Source organism: Pseudorasbora parva, chromosome 9, assembly GCF_024679245.1.
Source record: "Pseudorasbora parva isolate DD20220531a chromosome 9, ASM2467924v1, whole genome shotgun sequence".
Classification (NCBI taxonomy): domain Eukaryota; kingdom Metazoa; phylum Chordata; class Actinopteri; order Cypriniformes; family Gobionidae; genus Pseudorasbora; species Pseudorasbora parva.
In genome coordinates, this window is record NC_090180.1 from 34,987,770 (window position 1) to 35,011,228 (window position 23,459).

Here is a 23,459-nt window from a genome sequence, read left to right on the forward strand (position 1 = left end):
TTTTAATTTAAAAAAAAAAATTTGTACTGTATGGTTCTAAAGGGACATGGCTAACTAATGTCATACTGTACTGACACCCTGTTCAACCGTCTCGCTGTGATTATGTTACTCCAACACAGACCGGGCGGAGCTTGACAAAGTTTTGACTGACAAAGTTTTGACTGACCATTTCTCTTTAGCTGTACGCATGGGAACACAAGGTAGGCAAAACAATACTGTGAAATATCGTGTAAATTTTGTATGTTTATTATAAACTATACAGTCAAGTTTCGGTAAAGTCAAGTGTCTTCCTGTTTTTGGCTCGCATGCGCAATGTGTCATGACTAGATCAGACGCTCGCTCCACAATAACAATGGAATGTCAGTTTTGAAAAAGAATTCTACATTGTTGTTTGAAACAATGTTGTATGAAAGTATGAAAAGTGAGCAAATCATCGTGCGTGCAGCCTAACAATTAACATTTCATGAAGCGTCGTGAGCAGCACTAGGCGTTAACGCGTGTGATAGTACTGTTTGCAGTTGTTTGTGATCATGACATGAATGATGTCAGTGTTTGGCGTTCTTTAGGATTGTTTTACAGTGCACTCCTGCGTGTGAAACGCTTCATAATATCTATAATTTTTGTTACTTTGATACGTACATTGTGCAAACTTTTTTTTTAAAGCTAGAAATGGAGAAGTGCAGTGGTTGATTCTTGAGGGGAAATTGAAGCAGAAAATCAGACCTTCGACACTAAACTGAGGTAAGGAAGCAGTCACATGAAAAAAATAAATGATATTTATTCACTCGTTGTCAGTTCCAGGGTGACTTTGCTAAAATAAATTTTAAAATGTGGCTATTATTCTGTCACGATAAAGAGAGAATGAACAGAGTGAAAAGGTTTTCATATGCTCACTAAAGAGGTTGCAGTAATTTTTCCATCAGGTTGGCTATGACATTTTTAAATAATATTATTAGATTCATTTACACATAATTGGAGCTCCTGAATTATTCGAGGGTGTGAGTCTTTGTGTGCTAGCTCTGTAATGGACTGGCCATCAGTGTTTCCCTGCCTTTGGGCTCTAGTTTCCCATGACCCATGAACCGAAAAGGCAAGGCAAGTTTATTTGTATTGTACATTTAATACACAATGATATTTCAGTGTCTAATAAAGAGAGAAAGACAGTAAAAAGTACAATTTATGATACATTTAGAACATGACGATTATTAAAAAAAACCACAAAAAATAAACTTAATTAAAAAAAAACATTTAAATGAATAAAAAGGAAAGAAAAACAAGCATAAAAGAACATTTAGATTACATAAAGGATGAACAAGAAAATTATGAACAAGAACCAAAGCCCATACATTTTCGCAGCCACGTATATAACTGATGTCACAATTTGTGTATTGCTTGTGTGTTTTGTGTTTTTGTATCTGTTTGTGCTAATAGAGAAAGCAGATTCAATGTCTGGGTGATCAGACGCAGCTGAGCACTGATCTGAGACGAGACGGTACATGTTTAAGGGTGTAGGAGCTAGAAGCATTCATGCTAGGGTAATTACTTTGATGCAGCCTGACTCTTGTTTAATATCCTTGCTTTCATTTGCAATGGTTAGTTAACTATTTCTTTGTTCTCTAGGATGAAAATATTGTGCATGGTGGACTCACTGGCAATAATGACGGTCTGTTAGAGAACAGTACAATTAAGGTCAGTTTCCAAATGTATGTTCTATCTTTAAAGCACTTATAGAGTTGATGTTATAGTTTGATTTCTCAAAACACTGCTTTTTTTGGCAATGTTTTGGAATATAGACAGACTCCAAGAAAGGAAGAATCGGTCTTAGTAATGTAATATGTAGAAGATACAAATATAGCAATGGTATTTTCTCAGAGAATAACATCTTTTCCAAGAACATGCTACCTGGGAGAGAGCTCTCGGCTCTCAATGACCAACAAACAGACAACAACAACCGTAAGGTTTGTCATCAAATTATATTATTGATGTTTATTATAAGTGGTGTATATTTATATCCAATTTATTATTTTTGTCTTTTACAGTGAAAATGTTAGTAAAATGTAAATTTTCTTCATGTGTCAGGGGAAAGCTACTGTTTTCAGCCACTTGTTTAAAGGAACTCCTAAAAAGTTGATGAGTCTTCCTGTGCAAGAGGTAGAGCATTAAAATAACCAATTTAAGACAATATGTTTATTGATGACAGACAAACAATAAATTCATAGTGTAATGTAAGTAAATGTTTTGAGTTATCAAAATGTTGCTAGCATCCATTGTGTAACAGTCAATTGTATTTTTAGTTTGGTTAAGGTGTCCAAATACTTTTTGCTACCATAGTGTGTTACTATGCGTTGCAGATACAAATTATTATTATTATTATTATTATTTTCAGCTAGGGTTAGGCCATGAAAGTGTACGCTCTTTTACCACTAGGGGAGGCAAGAGACTTCCTCAGTCAATTTGCTCACACATAATCCAAATCGCATGATTAAATGAGATTTTTGCATATACATTTTGAGCTATTGACTATGATTAAGATAATGCAAGCTTTTCAGAAATTATCTTTCCATTTGCTGCAGGATGGCTTCACTGCCACCACTGACAGTCTGTCCAACCAACACAGCAATAAGGTCTGTTGTAATTGTAGTACACCTTACATTACTTGAGCTTTTGTAATGACACAATAGGTTTGGATTCAGTCAAATTAGTTCTCTAAGGACACTACAAAAGCTCAGGTGACCCAATTTGGGTCTGCAAAAATCACTCTTCAGTCTGTAAAAATCACCCTTTGATGTTAAACATTACACAGAATAACGGTACCTGCAATTTTGGTTTAGCTTACAAATACTATGTCTTACGTTTGCTTCCTCTTTCTTTCTTAACAGGAAGAGCTTTCATTACAACATGGAGAACTCTCAGCCAGCAATCACAACCAAACAGAAAACAACACCACCAAGGTGTTGCAAAACTTTAATCTTGTTCATTCAGTCATTTATTCCTAAATGAATGTCTTGAAGTTTACATTTTGCAATACTGTCTATATTATGATATAATTTGTTTAGCTTTGTATAATATACAGATCTTCTGTCCATTCACAGGAAGGAACGGCATTGAAAAATGCAGCCAGTGTGAGTCTTGTAAGCTGAAATGTCACTGAAGTTCATTGGGACCAATCCCATTGGCCATATATCATGAATTCAAAGTCAAACAAAATGCAAAATGTAATTCTAATTCTCAGATTAATTTCATTAGGAGGGAAAATCCCTGTTTAATTTTCTCCAAACATTTCCTAGAGGAACTGAGGACACATCTGAAGAGGTATTTTGCTACAACAACAACATCAATAATTTGCATTTGAATGTCTATTTTAAGTCTGTTGGTAGTGTTTATGTGTATTTTTTGCAATGGTACCCCTACCTTTCAGATGATAATGCACTGTAGTTACAAGCTTTCTTCTCATAGGACAGCCCACCATTACACATTAAACTGCTGGCCAGAAATGATGATCTCTTGTATCTCTCTTACAACAACCTAAAGGTACTTATCACTCCCCTTTATATTGTAACAGAATATGTTTATTAAAAAAAAGGGGAAAAAAAACAGCTCTAAAAAAAATGAAGAGACCACTTAACATTGAGAAATTGAGCTTAGTCATTTGCTATTCACAATTACTTTCCTTTTTGTGCAGGATAACTCAGGGAAGCTTAGTGGGACTTTCCGCAGTTCCCCAAAACCAGCATTACGTTTCTCTGCTGAGACGGTAACGCAACCTCCTCCTTTTATTACTGTATTTTTATATTATTGACAGTCTTTACAATTAGCACATACTTTGATATCATTTAAAAAAAAATGACAGTTAATTCCATATGTAGGATCCACTAAGTGAGCACAGTAAATGTGTTGACTGGGATTATAGCTTTTTGGACACTGGCACTGAACAGGTACTTTACCAAATCGGTAATGTTCTTGCAAAGTATTCAAAGTAATTGCCTGCAAAGTAGATGTTGTGCAAAAAATTCTGAACTGTTTCCTCTATGCCCTAGAAATCTATTGCATTGGCCAGAAAATGCATGGCAAATAATGATATAAAACTCTCTAACAGTAATACCAAGGTGAGCCTCTCTGTCTTTTTTTATTTTTATATAGAGCATCACTTGATTTCCAGAGAGATCACTTGCATGTTAGGAATATTGTTGGAAATAAAAGCCCATCAGTACAATAACTAGTCATATAACTGATGATCATTTTCATCATAATGCCACAGACAGTACGTGGAATTGGGCTTTTTGTTTGTATTTGAAATTATTTATTGTGTCAGTTCACATATTTTGCTTAAAGGATTAGTTCACCCAAAAATGAAATTTATGTCATTAATGACTCACCCAAATGTCATTCCACATCCGTAAGTTTAAGATATTTTATATTTTAGTCCCAGAGCATATGCAGTCTATGCACACTTTACTGTCCATGTCCAGAAAATAAAAACATCATCAAAGTAGTCCATATGTGACATCAGTTGGTTGATTAGAATCTCTTGAAGCATCGTAAATACATTTTGGCCAAAAAATATAAAAAACTATGACTTTATTCACCATTGTCATCTCTTCCGTGTTCCTCAAATAAAGATTCAAACGGTCATGAATCAGTGAATCGATCAATGATTCGGATCGCCAATGTCATGTGATTTCAGCAGTTTGGATCATAGATATGTATATGTATACACATCTATGTGTGAAACTGCCAAACCATGACCGTTTGAATCTTTATTTGAGGAACACGGAAGAGAAGACAATGCTGAATAAAGTCGTAGTTTTTGTTATTTTTGCAACAAAATGTATTTTCGATGTTTCAAGAGATTCTAATCAACCAACTGATGTCACATATGGACTACTTTGATGATGTTTTTATTAGCTTTCTGGACATGGACAGTAAAGTGTGCATAGACTGCATATGCTCTGGGACTAAAATATAAAATATCTTAAACTGTGTTCCAAAGATGAATGACATTAGAGTGAGTCATTAATGACATAAATTTCATTTTTGGGTGAACTAACCCTTTAATCTTCTTTCCTGTCCACTTCCTTTTAGGTTGTGTCATTTAGAGTGAAGAGAACTCTAAGTAAAATGTCCACATGTTCACCCAGTATGCAGGTAATTTAACTCTTTAAAAAAAAGATATAGTTTACATCAAAAGAATTGCCATAGTCTAAAATCTTTCTACAGTGTTCCGATCAAGAAGATGTAATTGAGGAACCAGTGGAAATGCAGCAACTTCAGACAACTGAGGTGAGTTATAACATATTAAAATATTATTATGCTGCTTTTATGATGCATCAATATTACATTATACCTTCACATAATACTTGTATAATATCTTAATCTCTAAATGTTATAGGACTGTACTTTTGAAATCCTGCCAGTGGAAATGGCTGCCTACCCAACTGATTTAGATTCTTTAGAGACGGATGAGGTATATTATATATATGCAATAATGTTAAATTTGGCTGGTTGTATAATCGTTTGAACCTTTATTTATCACTTGTTCTCTGTTCATAGGATGATGGCCTGATGGACTGGTGGAAAACTGTTGAGGGTAAGTTGAATCAAATTATTGAAGCGCATTATGCATATGGAAAAAAAAGACATATTTTCCTAATTCACTCATCATGGGTTGTCTTGGGTGGTGCTATTCTGTTTAACACTTAAGTGCATACCTCTGGTCTTTATCAATTCAGGCGTTATTCACTATCCTTATCAACCGTCTTGAATACTCAGTATGTTTTGTTACAAAATATAACAATTATTTTATTTTATATAAATGTATTAGATTGTCTGTTTTCTAATTAATTTAGTGTATAGTGTAGTAGGGTCACTATAATAAATAAAATTGTCACTGTCATTTGATGGATCTGGTGATGTCAGTGATCAAAATATTGATTTTGAAGATGTTGAAAATATATTTTTGAGATTATGGTTATATGAATGTAAGCCAGGTTTTAAATGTACCGGGGAAATGAGCTCTGATGATGGTAAAAAGCATCTGTTCAAACTGAACTCTTGCAAGTTCCAAAAGATAATGAAATATGCCTGTTTTTATTATTTTATAATTGTTATTAAAATATTCAGAAAGACTATTGCAGCAGTCACAAAAGACTCAAATATGTAATAATGATAAGCAAATGTTCAATGCATTTAAGGATTAAAGAAGTCCTTGTATAATTAGGCTAGTTTGTGATTTACCTGGGCAATTACATAAGACATGTTCAGCTGCACAGAGCAGAGCATAATTTAATATTACAGTACAGACACGTTGTTAAGAGTCAACCATTTTAAACTTAACACAGCATCTAAAACACATCAGTTACAGAACACTAAAAACTGTATAAGACATGACACATTGGCCTATAACAGCCAAATGTGTGTGTGTTTGTAGATGCAGTGCATCACTAAAAATCTAAAATAATGTCCTCACTTATTTCATATGTCTTATTGACTTTTATCAGGTTGGAGTGAATGGAATGAAACAGCACATTTTCAGGAGGATAAGGAGGAACTGTGAGTAAATTTTGAATTAAAAAAAAAAAAACTGTCGTCTAATTGCCTCCTATGACCTCTGAGCTCTTTTGTCAATATTTGTCTCTTAGGGCTGTCGAGGCTGTTGCAGACCGTGTGTTCATGGCAGCCCGTCTCTTTGTCAGTCTGTTCAACCAGCGTGGAGCCTCTCTGCAACGTTGCATTGTTGAGTTGCTTGCACTAGCGGACACTGCTGACAGCTTCCATAAGAAGGCTGTGAGTGCAGCTATTGGAGGTGGTGTGGCTAGTGTGGCCGGAGGCATAGCCACCATTACCGGCCTCATCCTGGCACCCTTCACCTTTGGCACCTCTACTATTGTTACTGCGGTGGGTATCAGTGTGGCAACAGCTGGGAGCATCACCTCAGCCACAGCTAACATCACTGATGCGGTTCAATCCAAAATGGACCGCAAGAAGGTGGAGAAAATGATCCAGGGCTACCAGAATGAGATCAACGACATCAGAGATTGTCTGGAATTTATGCAAGTATGTCTGTCTATCTGTCTGTCTATCCATCTAAACATATTTGGCCCCCTTTAAACCTGTATTTAACGTCGTCCACTTGTGATCTGATCGGCCAAATTGCATCTTCATACCAGCTGTAAAAAGGGCCACTGTCTCGCTTGTGATTTTGTCTGTTGTGTATGTAGGAAGGAATGAACACCCTCCAAGAATGGGATTTTAAGGAGTACTCTGAGAGTGTGGTCAACACGAGTCTTAGCCGTAACATAAAGCATGTGATGAAGGAAGGTGGACGAGCAGGTAAAGCCCTCATGATTAACACTGATAGGCTTATAAGCACTGTGAAAGTTCTAGGTGTTGCTGGAGGTGCTGCCAAAGCCGCCAAGGCAATCAGTATCACCACAGGGGTCATGTCTACTCTCTTTCTTGCCCTGGATGTCTTTTTTCTTGCCAAAGACTCCAATGAACTCCGCAAAGGTGCCAAGACCAAATTTGCCTCCAAAATCCGAGAAGTATGCACAGAGCTTCAACACGGCCTACTGGAATTGAACAAAGTTAAGACTCAGCTTCAAAAGACCATGGATGGAATTGAAGTTGAAGAATATGAAGAAGAGGAGGAGGATGAAAGCAAATGTGAGTCAGATCCTATTAAACTGGCTCTACTTGAACAAGAACTTGATCAGTTGGAGGACAAACTTGACCAGAAAACTACACAGGAGCAAATGAACAAAAGCAAGAAAGGAGAGGCTGAAAAAGAGACAAAAAAGAAAGGAAATGAGCAGTCAAAGAGCAAAAAACAATTATAAAAACTATATTAAAAAGAGAGTCTTAACAGTGCTAACATATGGAAACAACAAAAACAGGATGGTTGGCAATTCAAATTCAAAGATATAAAAGTGGAAAGAAACAAAAATTAAGAGGAATAATGTTGATCTGGAAAGATTCAGACTGTAGAAAAAGAAGAGGAACTGAACACACCTGGGTTAAAGAGACAGAAAGAGGATAATTTAAGTGAATCCAAGGGGGAAAAGACGTCTAAAAAACCCTTATGTGTTATTCAAGCAAACACTAGAAGTAAGACAGAGGAGAAAGAAAAACAACTAGATTTGCACTTCCAGGAGTAAATATCAGTGGATGCAAGACAGCTCAAGTTTCATTTTTAAGTTTAAAGTAATACTATGTTTCAGGCTTTTCATTCTTTGTATTATTCTTTCATTCTTTGGAGTGGGCGATATGACCACAATCTTATATCACTATACGTTTATTTCATGATAATGATATCAATCAAAATAGTCATTATTGCTTTAAATAAGGTTTTTATGATATCAACATATTTTCATAATTCTTGTCACCATTTTCAATATCATAAAAATCTAATACTAGCCTAAGCTCAAAAAAATCTCAAGTAGGCTTATATAGTGATAAAGAAAGAACAAAGAAACTACGGTAATTACAAGCATATAGAGATTTTTTTTTTTTTTTTTTTACAAAAGAACAAATACAAAAATTAAATAGATTGATACACTTCAAGCAATAGAAATAAGAAATAGATTATATAAATTAATCAAGTGTATAAAAACACTTTTGTACTGTGGAAATAATACGACAGCAGGTACATTTGGATGCTTTCACTTTAAGACCAACTGCATGGATCCAATTATACTCCGATTTTCTCAGCAGTTCACTTTCACCTAGTGCATAAATGATTGTGTTACGCCTCTCTCAGACAGCAAACAAATATAGCAAAATAGAATGGGTAAACCCAGCCTGATCTGCCGGCGATTTGATTTCGCCCTGCAACTCAGTCTGGAAACCTGTACATTCATTTCTACTGCTTCTGTTACACTTTTGTGGGAACTATTCATAGACTGTCTTATCCATCTGGCAACCTATATTGACGGGTTTAACATGATGACAGGACAAGAACGATGGGTCGTTGCCCATTGATCATGCCTCTTGTGGTCTGATTGTTTGAAGGACTATCAGACAATACAGAGCAGACTCCTTAGACAAATGTTCAATTTTAAATTGAGCTTGGTCTGGTGATAGCCAGTTTAGCACAGCAACGTCATGTGAGCGTAACCATGATATAGATAATAGTCCAAAATCTCTTCCGGTTGACGAATTTCTACCAGTTAATCATGTCTACCGGTATATCGCCCAAGCCTAGCATCATGTACCCTTTTTGTTTTCTGTGTGCTACACACAACTATCAAAATGGAAACTGTAATTTAATCTGAATGTGTTAACCTGAACATTTCAAAATAAATTTCTATACTAAAGAGTTAGATCACCCAAAAATGTAATTTATGTAATTAATGACTCACCCTAATGTCGTTCCACACCGTAAGACCTCCGTTCATCTTCAGAACACAGTTTAAGATATTTTTTATTTAGTCAGAGAGCGTATCCAAGTGTATGCACACTATACTGTCCATGTCCAGAAAGGGAATAAAAACATCATCAAAGTAGTCCATATGTGACATCAGTTAGTTAATTAGAATCTCTTGAAGCATTGAAAATACATTTTGGTCCAAAAAAAACTAAAACTGCGAATTTATTCAGCATTGTCTCCTCTTCCGGTTTGGTTTTCAAACCTCAAATAAAGATTCAAACGGTTATGAATCAGCGCACCGATTCATGATTCGGATCACGTGTCAAACTGCTGAAATCATATGCCATTGGCGATCCGAATCATGAATCGGTGCACTGATTCATAACCGTTTGAATCTTTATTTGAGGTTTGAAAACAAACGCGGAAGAGGAGACAATGCTGAATAAAGTCGTAGTTAGAAGTCCTAATTAACTAACTGATGTCACATATGGACTACTTCGATGATGTTTTTATTCCCTTTCTGGACATGGACAGTATAGTGTGCATACACTTGGATACGCTCTCGGACTAAATATAAAAAAAATCTTAAACTGTGTTCTGAAGTTGAACGGAGGTCTTACATGTGTGGAACGTTATTAATTAATGACATCAAATCCATTTTTGGGTGAACTAACCCTTTAAGGGTTGTCATCTTAGAACAAACCACTGAACTTTGAAATTTAAGGTATAATCAGTACAATCTTGTCTTACAAGCAATAATAACCTTAATTCTAGAGAATTAGTTGGAAAAAAGCAGACCAGAGTAATGATATAAAAACCTGGACTGACAGCATAAGGGTTGATTCAGAAACTTTATTCTCAACCTGTTCACTGTGACCTGCAATTTATAACTGTGCCTTTTAGAATTTTTTTGGTGTGGTTTTAAACACATATACACACAAAAATCAGTTTGTTTCAGTTCCTCATTATATATGGGAAGCATTCTTCTGTGAATTTACAGGTCCTTCTAAAAAAATTAGCATATTGTGATAAAAGTTCATTATTTTCCATAATGTAATGATAAAAATGTAACTTTCATATATTTTAGATTCATTGCATACCAACTGAAATATTTCAGGTCTTTTATTTTTTTAATACTGATGATTTTGGCATACAGCTCATGAAAAAACAAAAATCTAAAAAAAATTGCATATTTCATCCGACCAATACAAGAAAAGTGTTTTTAATACAAAAAAAGTCAACCTTCAAATAATTATGTTCAGTTATGAACTCAATACTTGGCCAGGAATCCTTTTGCAGAAATGACTGCTTCAATGCGGCGTGGCATGGAGGCAATCAGCCTGTGGCACTGCTGAGGTGTTATGGAGGCCCAGGATGCTTCGATAGCGGCCTTAAGCTCATCCAGAGTGTTGGGTCTTGCGTCTCTCAACTTTCTCTTCACAATATCCCACAGATTCTCTTTTCCATTTACCAGTGGTTTTCGCACTGTGAGCATGTGCCAGGTTGTGCTGAAAAAAGAAATCTTCATCTCCATAAAGCTTTTCAGCAGATGGAAGCATGAAGTGCTCCAAAATCTCCTGATAGCTAGCTGCATTGACCCTGCCCTTGATAAAACACAGTGGACCAACACCAGCAGCTGACATGGCACCCCAGACCATCACTGACTGTGGGTACTTGACACTGGACTTCAGGCATTTTGGCATTTCCTTCTCCCCAGTCTTCCTTCAGACTCTGGCACCTTGATTTCCGAATGACATGCAAAATTTGCTTTCATCCGAAAAAAGTACTTTGGACCACTGAGCAACAGTCCAGTGCTGCTTCTCTGTAGCCCAAAAGTGGCTTGACCTGGGGAATGCGGCACCTGTAGCCCATTTCCTGCACACGCCTGTGCACGGTGGCTCTGGATATTTCTACTCCAGACTCAGTCCACTGCTTCCGCAGGTCCCCCAAGGTCTGGAATCGGTCCTTCTCCACAATCTTCCTCAGGGTCCGGTCACCTCTTCTCGTTGTGCAGCGTTTTTTTGCCACACCTTTTCCTTCCCACAGACTTCCCACTGAGGTGCCTTGATACAGAACTCTGGGAACAGCCTATTCGTTCAGAAATTTCTTTCTGTGTCTTACCTTCTTGCTTGAGGGTGTCAATGATGGCCTTCTGGACAGGGTCGGGTCGGCAGTCTTACTCATGATTGCGGTTTTGAGTAATAAACCAGGCTGGGAGTTTTTAAAAGCCTCAGGAATATTTTGCAGGTGTTTAGAGTTAATTAGTTGATTCAGATGATTAGGTTAATAGCTTGTTTAGAGAACCTTTTCATGATATGCTAATTCTTTGAGATAGGAATTTTGGGTTTTCATGAGCTGATGCCAAAATCATCAGTATTAAAACAATAAAAGACCTGAAATATTTCAGTTGGTGTGCAATGAATCTAAAATATATGAAAGTTTAATTTTTATCATTACATTTTGGAAAATAATGAACTTTATCACAATATGCTAATTTTATGAGAAGGACCTGTATATATGAATCAAACACCTTAAACCAGAGAGCACGAAAGATCATATAAGTAAAAAAGCATTTCAAGATTGTGGATTCTCTTTCTGAGTGTGAAAACTGTAAATGAGCAGTTGTTGGAGCCAATCTAAACTCTGGGACATGTACAGGTGTCATAAATTTGGATTATGATCCTATTTAATCCCCTCTGCTCCCTAAATAACAATAGCCACAAAAAATTGTTTTATGCTGGGTTTAATGCATCATACTTGTACTATATTTTTGATATGTTTTGTATTGTTTATTTTTATACATGTTTTTAAAATCTTTGGTCACACTTTAGATTAAGATCTAATTCTCATTAATTACTAATTATTAACTACAACTTTTGCCTCAATAAACTCCTAATTACTCCTTATTGATAGTAAGGTTGTTAAGTTTAGGTACTGGTAGGATTAAGGGATGTAGAACATGATCATGCAGAATGAGGCATATTAAAAAGTGCTTTGTAAGTACTAATAAACAGCCAATATCCTTGTAATATGCATGCTAATAAGCAACAAGTTAGTGATAATTGGAACATAAACTAAGTGTTACCAAAGCTTTTACTGCACTTTTACTGCTTTTAGCATTTTTCCACAAAATGTTTTGTATGGTTCTTTTTCTATGTTTTTATGCATTGCATGAGTGGTTTATAAATAAAATTTGCAGACTCTGCACTGGCTGTACCGTGGACTGGCTGCTGTGTTTTGGAGGAGGCTTGGCTTTGGAGAGCTCTCTGAAGGTAAGTGGGAAAGGATCTTATCCTTTAAAAGTTAACGCTAGCTTGCCATAGATAGATGTAGGTATGATATCTGAACCCAGAATACTAATTAGCTGCTGATTCCTTTACGATCTTTTAATGGGGTTTTATATAACACCTGTGGTAAACATAACTTGACTATACTATGGCATTTTGTTCTGCCACATAAATTACAAAACATTAAATGCTAATTTTGAAGCAGTTATGTTCATTTTTGAAAACATATGTTTTTGATAATTAACTAGAAAAGACAGCTTGTGGTGTGAGTATCTGCATTGTATGTTGTAGAACAAAATGTTAAGGTATTGTCAAGTTATGTAAGGTGAAAAAACCCATGGGAAAATCTTGAAGGAACCAGCCTTTCAGGCTTGATTGGACTTCCAGGTTCTGACGTTTCTGCCACAGAATGAAAAATAAAAAAGGTAATTGCGACTTTTTATCTCATAATTCTGACTTTTTTTCTTGCAATTCTGACTCGCAGAGATAATTGCATGATATAAAGGCACAATTGCGAGTTATAAATTAAAAATTGGGAGAAAAAAAGTCACAATTGCAAGTTTATATCTCAGTTCTGACTTTTTTCCTCACAATTGTGAGTTTTTTTCTTGCAATTCTGACTTATAACACGTAAATGCTATAAAGAGTTGTGAGATATTACAATTCTGTGAAAAAGTCTTTTTTTTCCCCTTCAAAATTGGACTTTATACCTCGCAATTATGAATTTATATCTCACAATTCTTTGAAAATAATTATGAATTTTAAAGTTAAAATTGCATGATACGAAGTTAGAATTGCGGAATTGTGTGTTCATATCTCTTTAATTCTGACTATAACTTATAATTGCAAGTTTATATCTCGCAGATCTGAGATGTTAGCTCATATTGTGAGATAAAATGTTGCAATTATCTTTTAAAATGTCTTATTCTGTAATGGAAACAAGCTTCTATACATGCCTGCACAACTCTATTGCTAGCCTTTCCAAAATTGCCTACTCTACCTTTTAAAAGTAGCCCAACTTCAACAGCAGAGGCAACGATGCCGATTAAAAGAAAGAGATACTGCCCTCTGCTGTTGAAATAATAGTGTCGTTTTTTTATTTTTATTTATTATTTTGTATCAGACTAGTATCAGGCATCATCATCTCCCCTGGCAAGATTTTAGATTGTATGATGATGACACATGTATCCAGTCCTACATGTGTTTGGTGCTGATACACTGTAAAAAAAAAAAAAAAAAAAAAAAAAAACAATTACCTGGTTGCCTTAATTTTGAGTTCATTGAAATAAAAAAATTGAGTTGATACAATGAAGGAAATTGGTTGAATAAATAGAAAATCTAAATATTATTGTATCTGAACCACATAAAAATTTGATAAATCATGAAAATAGCTTCATATTTCACTGCGTCATCAAAAATAAAACACACAAAATTACCCAATATGCTTACAAAATCTTTTAATAATATTTGAATAAAGTTTGTCGATTCTCAAAAATATTAATTGGATTAACTCAAATTTTTTATTTCAATGAACTCAAAATTTTAAGGCAACAAGGTAACTTATTTTTTAAATAATTTTTTACAGTGTATCAGCACCAAACACAAGTAAACGTGCATTCTTCAAATGATTTAACTCTTATACTTCATTAGGGGACAGCAACAGTAAAACTGTTAGCTTTAAACCTATCTATAAATATTTTGGGTTATCTAATAATTACTTTTTTCTTTTTTTACCGTTCATTTTACTTTACCCCTGCATTAACTATTTTAGTTTTAAAAATAAATAAAAAATAATACTACTGCAACAATAATTATTGAAGTATATATGCAATTATGCATTTACATTGAAAATTCAATATGTTTGATGGAGAAAAAGCAAACTAATGTTATATAATGCTCTTTACTTTATGTAACCATCTACTCACTGCCCCTTACAATTCAGGTCAGGACATACAATTCTTTCTATTGAAGCACTGAGTCACACAGAAAAAAAAGAAAGAAACAAGTGTAGGATCGAGCACTCAAGCACACATGAGCGCACACACACACACAGAGGAAAAGAAGTACAGGAAAATACAAGAGGAGATAAATGTCTGTCCAACAGTCAAATGTGTCATACTTTATACACAATGGGATAATAACAGATGTATTCAATAATTGCATTGCCAGTGGTTATCTGAAAACGATCAAGCCAATTGACATTTCCATCACACCTATCTTAATGCAATTACAGACATCATTTGTCCCATTAACTGCAAGATAATCATGAGTCTCTATATACTGCTCTCATTATTACAAGCTATTCTGAGGATATCTGTGGAGACCACTTTAATTATAGGGGAAGGAGAGAGAGAAAGACACTTAAAATAGATCAAAATGTTACACTTTCCTTGATAATCATCTTCATTTAAATCACCAGTCACCAAAAATTCAAGGATGTCACTGCATGCCTGCGACTTCTGGCATTAAAGCAAAAATGAAAGGAATTTATGCTAATTTAAGTGAGAATGACGTGACTTAAAAAGGTTCTTGACCTTGTGCTAAATTCAGCTACAGTAAACTAACAGAACTGCTATTCACTTTAAAATACAGTGTGTCTTGATCCCTGTTCAAAATGCATAATATGGCAAGATATTGCTATTTCATCTGAGAATATCAGGTTATAATATTTTTATTTCTGTCATCAAATAATCATTATTTGATCTGCTGTTGATATAAAGAGTTCTTAATTGTTTTCATCACTTGTCACTTGAACAAAACAAAAAAACTGTGTACTCTAAGAATAGATTTACAACTAAGCTACTTCATATCTATACTACTGATTCACGCCAACATGTTTTACTATAAGTGCAGTGCAAAATTTGTCTGCCCTTTGAATTTGTTTATATCACTTACATTTGTTTTGTTGCATCAATGATACTAAATACAATAAATGACAGATGAGTGTTGCACATATCAGTAACTGACGATTCCTATATTTATGTCTACAGGAGAGGAGAAGGATGGAGACAAATATAGAATCTACCATGTCTTTTAAAGTGAAAATCTTTCCCTATTCTTATGTCCTAAACTCTAATCTACCCAGCATGTTGATGCCAGAGGGCTATCATTTGTTTTCCAAACCCCTAATTTCCCACCCACGCTTGACTTTCCTGTCTCTTCCTTATTAATTCTCTTTCCATTGTGAACATTGTGGAAGGCGTTTTTGTCCACCGATTCCTCTCGTTCAGGCTTCCCATTTCTACTTCTTTTTCTTCTGGAAGCGTCTAAACTGATTCTGTATTGCCAAAGCTGCTTTTTCTGTCTCTGGTGCCTCCAGATCAATGTCGATCTCTTCTTCGGGTTCTTGCGTAGGAGGCTTCCCCGCTTTGTCCGCCGGTTTCTCCTGGGCGGCTGAGGGGCACATGACGCAAATATTGACAACATTAATAGCATAGTAAAAGGAACTGAAATGTGTCTTACATTTTTGAAGCCACTGCATCTCAATTCAGGTCTTAAAGCCCCCCTTCCCCCTATCATTTAATTAAGTTTTTTACTGTGAATTTATCTGTCATGCCTTAAAATATCTTGATTGTAAATCTACACCCTTGCTTCATTTAGTATACTCAGAGCAATGGATATACAAATTAAACCCGCCTCCACTCACTCACTCACTCACACCAGCTATATCCATTGTGCCGGGTCAAATGCTGCACACATAATGGTAATTAATATGATTAGCCTTTTGCTTGACTATGTTATCAAACAGCTAATAATGTGTTACTAATGAGACACAAACACCTTTCACTATCTCAGTATGGTTTCTAAAAATCAGTATCCTTAGAAATGTTTTGAACAGCTTAGAATGTCAGTGGAGAAAACGTCGTAATATAAATAATTTACCTGCTATATTGCTAAATGTACATGATTTTTCATATCAACAGAAAAAAATACCAGGATAACCTGTCTTCTTTTGAGACTCGCCTGCTTCAGAGCGGTTAGTTAATGATAAAGCCCGCCTGCACGTTGACCTGATTGGTTACAAGGTAGTTTGTGATGTCAGAAACACCATCAATTTCATAACACATCCTAGATTTTCTGCATTTATAAGGAGAAAATAATTTAGGGGTCTTTAAATCATGTAAATTGTTATACATAAATTGTTTATACATTTTCATACCACAGAACAGTAAAATATGTATTTGTTCTAATATCTCTAAGCAGTACAGTGTACTTTGATGTCTATTTGTTTTTATGTTGATGTTTTCTTGTATCTCAGCTAGAGACAACTATGAGTCCTTGGGGATGATGCGTTTTTGTAGAACAAAACCCAGAAATTAGTATTTTAGCTCTTCCGGTTCCATCTTCCCGAAGTCAATGTATTTTTTTTAATGGGTTCACAGGCTCAAGATATTTTCACATTTTATTCTTTGACATATAATGGATCAGTAACACCCTCTTGAGTTTATTATTTAAAGCTTTTACTTGTCTTAAAAAGGCAGTTGCAACCAAGTGGTTAAATGGGACTACAGAAGTTATCGGGAACATTAAAGGGGGGGTGAAATGCTGTTTCATGCATACTGGTCTTTTTACACTGTTAAAGACTTGGAATCCCATACTAAACATAGACAAAGTTTCAAAAGTTAAGGTGGACGTTTGATGGGAGTATTTCTTTGTCAAAAATACTACTTCCGGTTAGTCATAAGTTTCGGCAAGTTTTTTGAGATCATGCGTCCCCTTTGACGTTAATGGGGCGGAATTTCCTTGTATGGGCCTTACGGACAATTCTACCGGAAGCGCGTGAGAGAGAGAGAGAGAGAGAGAGAGAGAGGGAGGGAGGGAGAGAGCGAAAGTAACAGGCTACGCCCATCAAAGCGCTGGCTTGTAGGATGCTGGACAGGTGATGTGCACATAACAATGTCACCAAAAAAGTGCGTTTTTCGTTGCCAGACCAAGACAGTCCTCCTGCACAGATTCCCCAAAACCCCCGCGTTAAGGCAACAGTGGATGTAATTTGCTTTTCCGGATCAGCAACTGAGTTGCGCGAATGTTTATATCTGTTCGCTGCATTTCGGTGCCGACTGTTTCATAAACAAGGCCCAGCTCGATGCCGGATTGTCCCGATCGCCTAATGCTGAATGATGGAGCAGTCCCAACGTTAGAACCGCAGGCGGTGAGTGAGACTGCTTCAAATGTCTGTGTTTTTGCCTATGCTCGTAGCCCAAACATGATCACGTATAGTTAATTGATCAATGGAGCATGCGATGTGTAGTGCGTGTACATTTGTTTAGCTGGCCACTATATGTGTAACTTTATGTTTGTGTATTGTAAAAGCACTCAACAATACACAAAGAGGGGGGAAATATGTTGAACTAAATAAGCGCGCTTCTTCATTCAAATGCGCTACTATTCCGTGTCTTTCTATGTAAACACTAACTTAACCTGTCTACACAAACCACGCGTAAACACACAAACACACGTGCACAACTGCACTTCCCACATGTACACCTTCAAAGACAAAAATACAACGATATAATTCAAGTATAATATGTAAATAACACAAGCCGCTAAGCATATTATATAGTTAGTGTATAACTTGTACCACATAGAGACGTCCTGCTCTAGTCGTTTTTGCTGCTGCTCCTGTTCAACTGCAGCCTCTGGGTCTGATTCCGGATCATAGATGTATGGCTGTATCTGATTAAAAGCCATATTTTTATTTTGAATAAAGTTTTTTTCCCGCTGTTAGGGATGACACAGCTTTACGACGCACTCGACTCAACACAACAGCAGCGCGCTGCTGCACACGTCATTATTTAGCTCCGCTCACACGACACGCCCCCACCAGCTCGGCTTTTTTCGGAAAGACTCGGAACAGCGCATCTTTCTTATATAATTATAAAAAAAATAAAGACTTTTCGGAGATATGCAGGATGCAATGCTACTCTATAGGTACTCAAGATTGACATGACACTGACTGAAACTGAGTGTTTCACCCCCCCTTTAAACGTCATCAAGACAAAACAACAAAAAAAGGAATCTACTCACTAGGCTGCTTTTACAGCCTTGTTGTGTTTATTATTCGGACTCTTGCAAACTAACTTTTTTATTACGCTTAATGGTGGCGTATGTATGTGAGGTTTTAGCTCAAAATACCCCACAGAACATTTTTTATAGCTTGTTTAAAGTGTCACTTTTTGAGGGTGAGCAAAAACCTGCCGATTTTGTGTGTACCTTTAAATGCAAATGAACTACTGCTCATGGGGTGGAGCTTTAAGAACTCCAGTTAGCAGCTCTGAGGTCTCTGCAGAACAAGAGTGGGGGTTTCTAAATGTGTGGGTGTTTTCAAACTGAAATTATCCCCTTCACCAACTGACAGGTAAGGTAACACAGTTGAAAAGGTCCTTCGGTTTATGGCCACGCCCACTGATGTGGTAATGCCTATTAATAACCTGCAGATAACCTCATGCTGACAGGCAATGGGACTGGTCAACCTTTTATGTTCAAACCAGAGTCAGACAATGGTGGAGAGACTCAAGAAGAAGTGACAACATGTAGAATGCAACAAGATGTTCCTGAATGGTTAGCTGATTAATTTATGTAGTTGATGTGGAGTTAGCTACTTTCAAGTCATTGATTAGCATAGTCTGTCATAATAATATCCATAGATATCCATAATAAGGACTAGATATCTTAAGGCGGAGTCACCATCGGCATCACCGGCGGCCATCTTGTCACAGGCAGGCTTTCTGTTGGGCTCTGTGGAACCTGATGTAAGATGAGTGGTCTGTCCGAACATAAATATTCTTATCTCGCTGAAATCTTGACGGATTTACAAATGGTTTGGTTTCTTACAAACGTTATTAACATGGCTACAAATCAGGATGCTTTAACACGTTAAAATTGCAGCTTTTCGTTTCGATAAACGACTTAATCGCGCAGCTTGTGTATCACGGCTAACTAACGTGCACGTTATCAACGTGCTGAGACCCTGGCTGAGACCACAATCGAGCTGTTCAAAGCTGTTCAGTTTTATTGACACCAATAACGATTTTATGACAACCAATCTTTTGTCTAGTTAAACTAAACTTAGTTTGCTTTTTCTTTTGTTTGTTTCTTTTTTTTTTTAAATACAAATTATTTTATTATATTCTTATTAAAAAGCATATATATATATATATATATATATATATATATATATATATATATATATATATATATATATATATATATATATTTTATATATATATTTTATATATATATATATATATATATATATATATATATATATATATATATATATATATATATATATGTATATTTTTTTATGTGTGTGTATATATATATATATATATATATATATATATATATATATATATATATATATATATATATATAGAGAGAGAGAGAGAGAGAGAGAGAGAGAGAGAGAGAGAGAGAGAGAGAGAGAGAGAGAGAGCTAGCTCTGGGGAAAAAATTCAGAGCTGTATATGTGTATAAATATATATAATTTCTCATGTTGCCATTCGGTACACAGTTTTAGTAGCCTATATATTGATTTAACATAAATACCTTGTGTGTGTGTGTGTGTGTTCATTGCACCCATCTGTTCTGTTCAATGTTACTTTCATATTTAAGTCCATGGTTATAATTATTCATAAGTATGTAGTGTCATAACTACATCTCTGACATTTATAACAAACGAAACAGTTTGAAAATCGGTTGAAAATCGAGCAAGTTATGGTTATTTAAAAGTACATGCACCATTAAAACACACTGTTACGAGTGAGCGAGCTGCCTGTGACAAGATGGCCGCAAGTTGCGGACGGCGACCTCCATTGGCCAATAGCGCGCACGAGACATCTAGCCTTTATTATGGATATCTATGATAATATCACCCCCTGTGTTGTGTGTTCCCGGGGCAGGATTTATGTAAATTTCAGGGTTAGTGATGTCACTAAAACAGGAGGAAGCTTATGCAGTCCCTACCAGCCATTTGTTGTAGTCCTTAAACAGTTATTCCTTTAAAAGAATATATCTTCCTTTGCTTAGAACTTTTTACGTCATAACTTTGCAGATATTGTTTATGCTCAAACAGAAACATTACAGTCTAACTAAAGTTAAAAAAGTGAAATCATAATCAATCACCCCTTTAAGATAAAATGGTACAATCAGCTATTAAATTAGATAGAACTGATAAAAATGTGTTTTGTGGTAAGCGACAATAAATGCGACCTTAACCAAAGAGTTCTGGTGGAGAACAAAATGTGAAGCAGTTTTTAATAAGTAAATCATGAAAAATTCAAATATGCTGTAATGAAATACATAAACAAACCTTTTCCATCTGTGCCAGGCCCCTGGGTGCTGTTGGGAGGATCAGATGAACTGTTCTGCAAGAAAAAGGCAGCAGGTTTATTATGAGAGCATGCAGTAAAAACACAAATCACAGCATCTCTGAATTTTTTATTTAGTCTGTCATTAAATTAAAACCTGATATGGGCTTTATCATGTGTGTGTAAGGACACCGAGTGATAAAGACCCCTTAATCCCCATCGGTTTAATCCCCCCTTTTTTCAATTCTGTGTGCAATCTGGAACAGTGGCACTCAGCCCTGGAGAAGATCCCCATGGCATGCTAGCTTAGTGTGTGTGTACATTTTTTACATTTTATATATTTCTTACATTAATGTATCCCTGTTGACATTTGATAGTTGAAGTGTGGTGTTATTACATGTTTATGTTTCCAAGGCACACAAATGTCAGGTGTTCATTATGTTAAAGAGTGTGGTTGTATAATGTTAGCAAGAGAAAATCATCTCCATTCTTATGCTCAATGTCTACAGCATGAGTAAACTACTTGAGGCCAAATTATATTCAGTATATCTGTGACCTTGCTTCTTCAATTATGAGAACAAATTAGCCTTGAGATGATGCCCTAGATTTGAGTTATTCATATAGACATTGACATCCAAAATGTGTCAGTTTGTGTTCTTGTATTTATTGTTTTAATCCTTATAATTTCAGCAACAAATTGTCATTTAAACCTGAGAATCACTGTGATGTTTGCATAAGCTGCTGATACTCTATAAATACTTCTCATACATTATCTTTTGAGAACAGAAAATGACATCAAGGATGATGAAATGGAGCACTGGCTAAACACACACACTCACTCACATACACATATTATTCACTCTCTCATGCTGCATGCAAGAGACTCTTTCAAATGCAAATCACTGCAGCCCTTTCCACGTTAAGCCTTTTTTTTGGAATAAAAGAGCATCTTCACCCTATCCTGAACTCTGAACCAGCCTCTCTCTTCCTCTCTCCAGTAAGTTTTTTATGCACTTTATACATCCACCACATGCTCCGAGCTGTCAGATAAAATCTCTTTAAACATAAAACAACAACTTTTGTCTCAAGAGATGGCTTTGTTTGTGTGTGTGTGCCATCATGTTGTTTATTATCTCTTATAATTTGCCAAAAGTAGGTCATATGAGTATTATGGAGGTAAGACTTCTTCACACTTCTGGCTTTCACAATTAAAAGCCGTGATGATGAGGGGGGAAAGATCCCATCCTGCCAGCTGGCACTCAGTGTGTTGGCCATTACTTTTTCTCTGCTACATTACCTCAGCCAGCACTTTATTTTCACTCACACTGTCACACACATATCTTGATACACACAAGCCTCACGGCACAATCTCCATCTGCTAATTAGCCAGGCTCATATCAGCAAGGTCAAGGTCCCATGAGCCATTTATTAATTGGCAATTAATGAGACACACACAAAAAAAGTAAAACATCGCTTTCATTTTAAACTAGGGAAATACAAAAGTATGATTTCTCTTTGAGTATAAGCACTATAAAATACAAAAAGCGATGGTTTAGCTGTCAACCAACCTCTTAATTTCAGTAAAGATAAAAAATATATACGGTCATATTTCTCGTCTTTAGGCAATACTGACGAGAAATTAGTCGTGGGTTGACAGTTAAGCCATCTACTCTTTATTACTTGCATATTTCAAATGATTTAAACGATTTAATCCTTTTAGTCTCAACAAAGATTTAATTTACTTTGAACTAGATCATTTTATTGTATACATCTTAGAATTAACTTTTAAGTAAGCCAGGTTTATTAGACAGTCTTAAAATAACAAATGAGAACTCACCTCACTCATAGTTCTTTCTTAGAGATGCAGAATGTTAGCAGATTGTCCTTTTTGGTCCGGTTAAATTTGTAGTGTGACTTTGAAGCCACAAAGAATATAATCGAGATTCCCTTTTTGTTGTTGTTGTTTAGTTTAGTTTTTTTGTCAGAGTGCTTTGAAAATATGTCAGAACAACCGAACCGAGAATATTATGCAGAGGACTGTAATCTCTCATATAAAAAAAATAAACACGCCCCTGCTCTCTCTCTCTCTCTCTCTCTCTCTCTCTCTCTCTCTCTCTCTCTCTCTCTCTCTCTCTCTCTCTCTCTCTCTCTCTCTCTCTCTCTCTCTCTCTCTCTCTCAGGGCAGTAGCCTATTCGTTTTAATAACTTTATTATCTTATTCATCGTTAATAATATGTTAATAAAAGCGTAGCCTAATAATAAATGTAATTTTGTATTTTTATTTTGAATACATTTTGCATTTAGTCTATTTTTAAAATGTTATTAATTTAATAGGCTATTATTTTTATTAGGCTATCATTGTTATTTGCATGTTTTGTTGTTTTTATTAGGTTACAGAATAATAATAATAATAATAATAATAATAATAATAATAATAATAATAATAATAATAATAATAATACTTTAATGATAATTAAATACTAATATAATAATACT

The 23,459-nt window shown here is 35.5% G+C and overlaps 2 protein-coding genes across 6 annotated transcripts; one reads left to right on the forward strand and one right to left on the reverse strand.

Moving 5' to 3' along the window:
* The first annotated feature begins 84 nt into the window (after positions 1 to 84).
* apold1a (apolipoprotein L domain containing 1a) lies at positions 85 to 13,885 on the forward strand. 5 transcript variants are annotated; one of them, XM_067452393.1, is made up of 22 exons: positions 85 to 200; positions 664 to 741; positions 1,432 to 1,535; positions 1,621 to 1,689; positions 1,794 to 1,958; positions 2,080 to 2,151; positions 2,574 to 2,624; positions 2,880 to 2,951; positions 3,093 to 3,131; positions 3,247 to 3,312; positions 3,457 to 3,531; positions 3,683 to 3,754; positions 3,867 to 3,935; positions 4,038 to 4,106; positions 5,083 to 5,145; positions 5,218 to 5,280; positions 5,390 to 5,464; positions 5,551 to 5,587; positions 6,498 to 6,549; positions 6,639 to 7,053; positions 7,218 to 7,329; positions 12,564 to 13,885. In XM_067452393.1, exons 3-22 carry the CDS (start codon positions 1,497 to 1,499, stop codon positions 12,632 to 12,634), a joined length of 1,746 nt encoding a protein of 581 aa, XP_067308494.1. In that variant the 5' UTR covers positions 85 to 200; positions 664 to 741; positions 1,432 to 1,496; the 3' UTR covers positions 12,635 to 13,885. The 5 variants fall into 5 exon arrangements, with proteins under 5 accessions (XP_067308494.1, XP_067308490.1, XP_067308491.1 ...); XM_067452389.1 differs by lacking the exon at positions 12,564 to 13,885 and having other exon boundaries at positions 7,218 to 9,404; XM_067452390.1 differs by lacking the exon at positions 12,564 to 13,885 and having other exon boundaries at positions 3,093 to 3,122; positions 7,218 to 9,404.
* A 652-nt stretch (positions 13,886 to 14,537) lies between these two features.
* On the reverse strand, positions 14,538 to 23,027 carry pcp4l1 (Purkinje cell protein 4 like 1). The gene is made up of 3 exons (XM_067453256.1): positions 22,801 to 23,027; positions 20,966 to 21,020; positions 14,538 to 16,044 (listed from the first exon to the last, which is right to left on the reverse strand). The coding sequence occupies exons 1-3, from the start codon at positions 22,807 to 22,809 to the stop codon at positions 15,893 to 15,895; spliced, it is 216 nt and encodes a 71-aa protein (XP_067309357.1). The 5' UTR covers positions 22,810 to 23,027; the 3' UTR covers positions 14,538 to 15,892.
* Between the last annotated feature and the right edge of the window lie 432 nt (positions 23,028 to 23,459).

What these genes read in the sequence shown, in the direction of transcription:
- apold1a (XM_067452389.1), top strand. Translation starts at nt 1,497, where the DNA reads ATGTTTAAGGGTGTAGGAGCTAGAAGCATTCATGCTAGG. An exon ending in CCAACCAACACAGCAATAAG is followed by an intron (nt 2,625 to 2,879) that starts GTCTGTTGTAAT and finishes CTTTCTTAACAG; the next exon opens with GAAGAGCTTTCATTACAACA. An exon ending in CAGAAAACAACACCACCAAG is followed by an intron (nt 2,952 to 3,092) that starts GTGTTGCAAAAC and finishes GTCCATTCACAG; the next exon opens with GAAGGAACGGCATTGAAAAA.
- pcp4l1 (XM_067453256.1), bottom strand. An exon ending in GCCTGGCACAGATGGAAAAG is followed by an intron (nt 16,045 to 20,965) that starts GTTTGTTTATGT and finishes TGTGCCCCTCAG; the next exon opens with CCGCCCAGGAGAAACCGGCG.